Source organism: Pseudophryne corroboree, chromosome 1 (genome assembly GCF_028390025.1).
Source record: "Pseudophryne corroboree isolate aPseCor3 chromosome 1, aPseCor3.hap2, whole genome shotgun sequence".
In the NCBI taxonomy this organism is placed as follows: Eukaryota; Metazoa; Chordata; class Amphibia; order Anura; family Myobatrachidae; genus Pseudophryne; species Pseudophryne corroboree.
The window spans coordinates 1,232,908,835-1,232,910,637 of record NC_086444.1 but is presented as its reverse complement, the minus strand read 5'-3'; the positions used below and the strand labels follow the sequence as shown (position 1 = coordinate 1,232,910,637).

At 43.3% G+C, this 1,803-nt stretch overlaps 1 protein-coding gene across 1 annotated transcript; it reads left to right on the top strand.

Annotated features, from left to right (window-relative positions):
- The first annotated feature begins 358 nt into the window (after positions 1-358).
- LOC135030019 (putative nuclease HARBI1) lies at positions 359-1,487 on the top strand. The gene is made up of 3 exons (XM_063953904.1): positions 359-697; positions 783-1,155; positions 1,465-1,487. Exons 1-3 carry the CDS (start codon positions 385-387, stop codon positions 1,466-1,468), a joined length of 690 nt encoding a protein of 229 aa, XP_063809974.1. The 5' UTR covers positions 359-384; the 3' UTR covers positions 1,469-1,487.
- The last annotated feature ends 316 nt before the right edge of the window (positions 1,488-1,803 follow it).

Genomic DNA, 1,803 nt, shown 5'->3' with positions numbered 1-1,803 from the left:
GCACTCCCACCCCAACCGCCAGCCCCACAACCACAGCCGGCTCCTCATCAACCAAGGCAACGGAGGCGTGCTAGGCCACCAATTTTCCGAACCCATGTCCTACTTTTTGGTATGCCAGATGATGTGGTGGTGCGTAGATACAGGCTGCCACCACATCTAATCCTAGACACTCTCTCCATAATAGAGAGTGATCTGGAGTCTGAAATTCGGTATCCTACAGCAATACCACCATTGACACAATTCCTTGCAGTGTTACATTTTTTGGCTACAGCCTCATATCAGCATGTTGTGGGAGACCTGGTTGGCATGTCGCAGGGCCAGTTCAGTAAGGTCCTGCGGCGTGTCTGCCAGGCTTTCCTAAAGCGGGTGAAGCAATTCATTGATATGCCTTTGGATGTTGGTGCCCTAGATGTGGTGAAGCGGCAATTTGAGGAAGGTGGTAGTCGCTTCCCACATGTTATTGGGGTTGTGGATGGCACACATGTTGCTATTCAGCCACCAAGACATAATGAAGAAATTTATAGAAACAGGAAACTGTTTCATTCTCTGAATGTAATGGTTGTTTGTGGGCCATCCCTCCAGATCCTTTCCCTGAATGCAAAATTTACTGGAAGTTCACATGATGCATATGTCATTAGACAATCAGGGATATGGCAGAGATTAAGATCAAGTCAACGAGCAGACATGTGGTTATTGGGTGAGTTGTTGCTCAAATTTTTTTTAGCCTAAAAAAGTAACTTGACAAATTTAATATTTCTAAATTTTGGATTTTCTTCCAACAGGAGACCGTGGATATCCTTGCACCCCCTGGCTCATGACTCCTTACCGTAATCCCAGGCCAGGACCACAGATGGCATTTAACTCCGCGCTTACTGCCACTAGGCAGCTGGTGGAGCGCACAATTGGTGTCCTTAAAGGGCGGTTTCGTGTGCTCCACCGCACTGGTGGCGACATCATGTATTCGCCGGAGATGGCAAGTAAAATAGTGGTCCTGTGCGCAATACTACATAATATCGCGGTAAGGAGTAGTGTAGAGCTTCCTCAGGCAGAGGAATTGCCTGATGAGGAGCCAGGGGTTGGTCGACGCTTCGGTGGGGGGAGTGTGACACGGAGGGGGAGCCAAGTGAGGGCAAGAATTGTTGCCGAATATTTCAGGTATAGTGTTTTTATATTTTCTATTTGAACAAATAATACAACACAGTATGCTTATGTTTTTTAAACAATGATGTCATTTTGTATGATATTGTAAAGTGATTGGGTAAGGCTTTTGTTATGTTGGAATGGGTAATTGTTTTTTTCATCAAAATCCAAAAACACGTTAAGCTTACAATGTTTAGTTAGAAATTAAAATACTGTAATGTTGCTAAATAGTGTCCTTATTTGTTTTATATCCTCAAATCCTGATTATGTAAACAAACACACAAACAAATGATACTCAATGTTTCACACTTTGTGACTGTCCAGCTGAATGATCACACGAACTGTGGTGAGTACACAGATATGTATATTAATTTTAAATAAACTCTGTGTCTCTGTGTGTGTTTTTTTTAAAAAATGTGGTTTTATAAAAATTTTCGCTTCTGCTAATGCGAATTTCCGCTCGTGCGAAATAACACTCTGCTCTTCACAGCATTGCAAAGATCAATAAAGTTATTAGAAATGACAACATAGATTTTGGACCAATCACATGCTAACAGACACTATAAATATATGCCCAAATAAGGAAAACGCCATTGCCATGATGCGTGCAGCACCGTTCACCAGGCGGGAGCTCCGCGTGCTGGTTGCGGTGATGGACCGCCG

What these genes read in the sequence shown, in the direction of transcription:
- LOC135030019 (XM_063953904.1), top strand. Translation starts at nt 385, where the DNA reads ATGCCTTTGGATGTTGGTGCCCTAGATGTGGTGAAGCGGCAATTTGAG. An exon ending in AGCAGACATGTGGTTATTGG is followed by an intron (nt 698 to 782) that starts GTGAGTTGTTGC and finishes TTCTTCCAACAG; the next exon opens with GAGACCGTGGATATCCTTGC.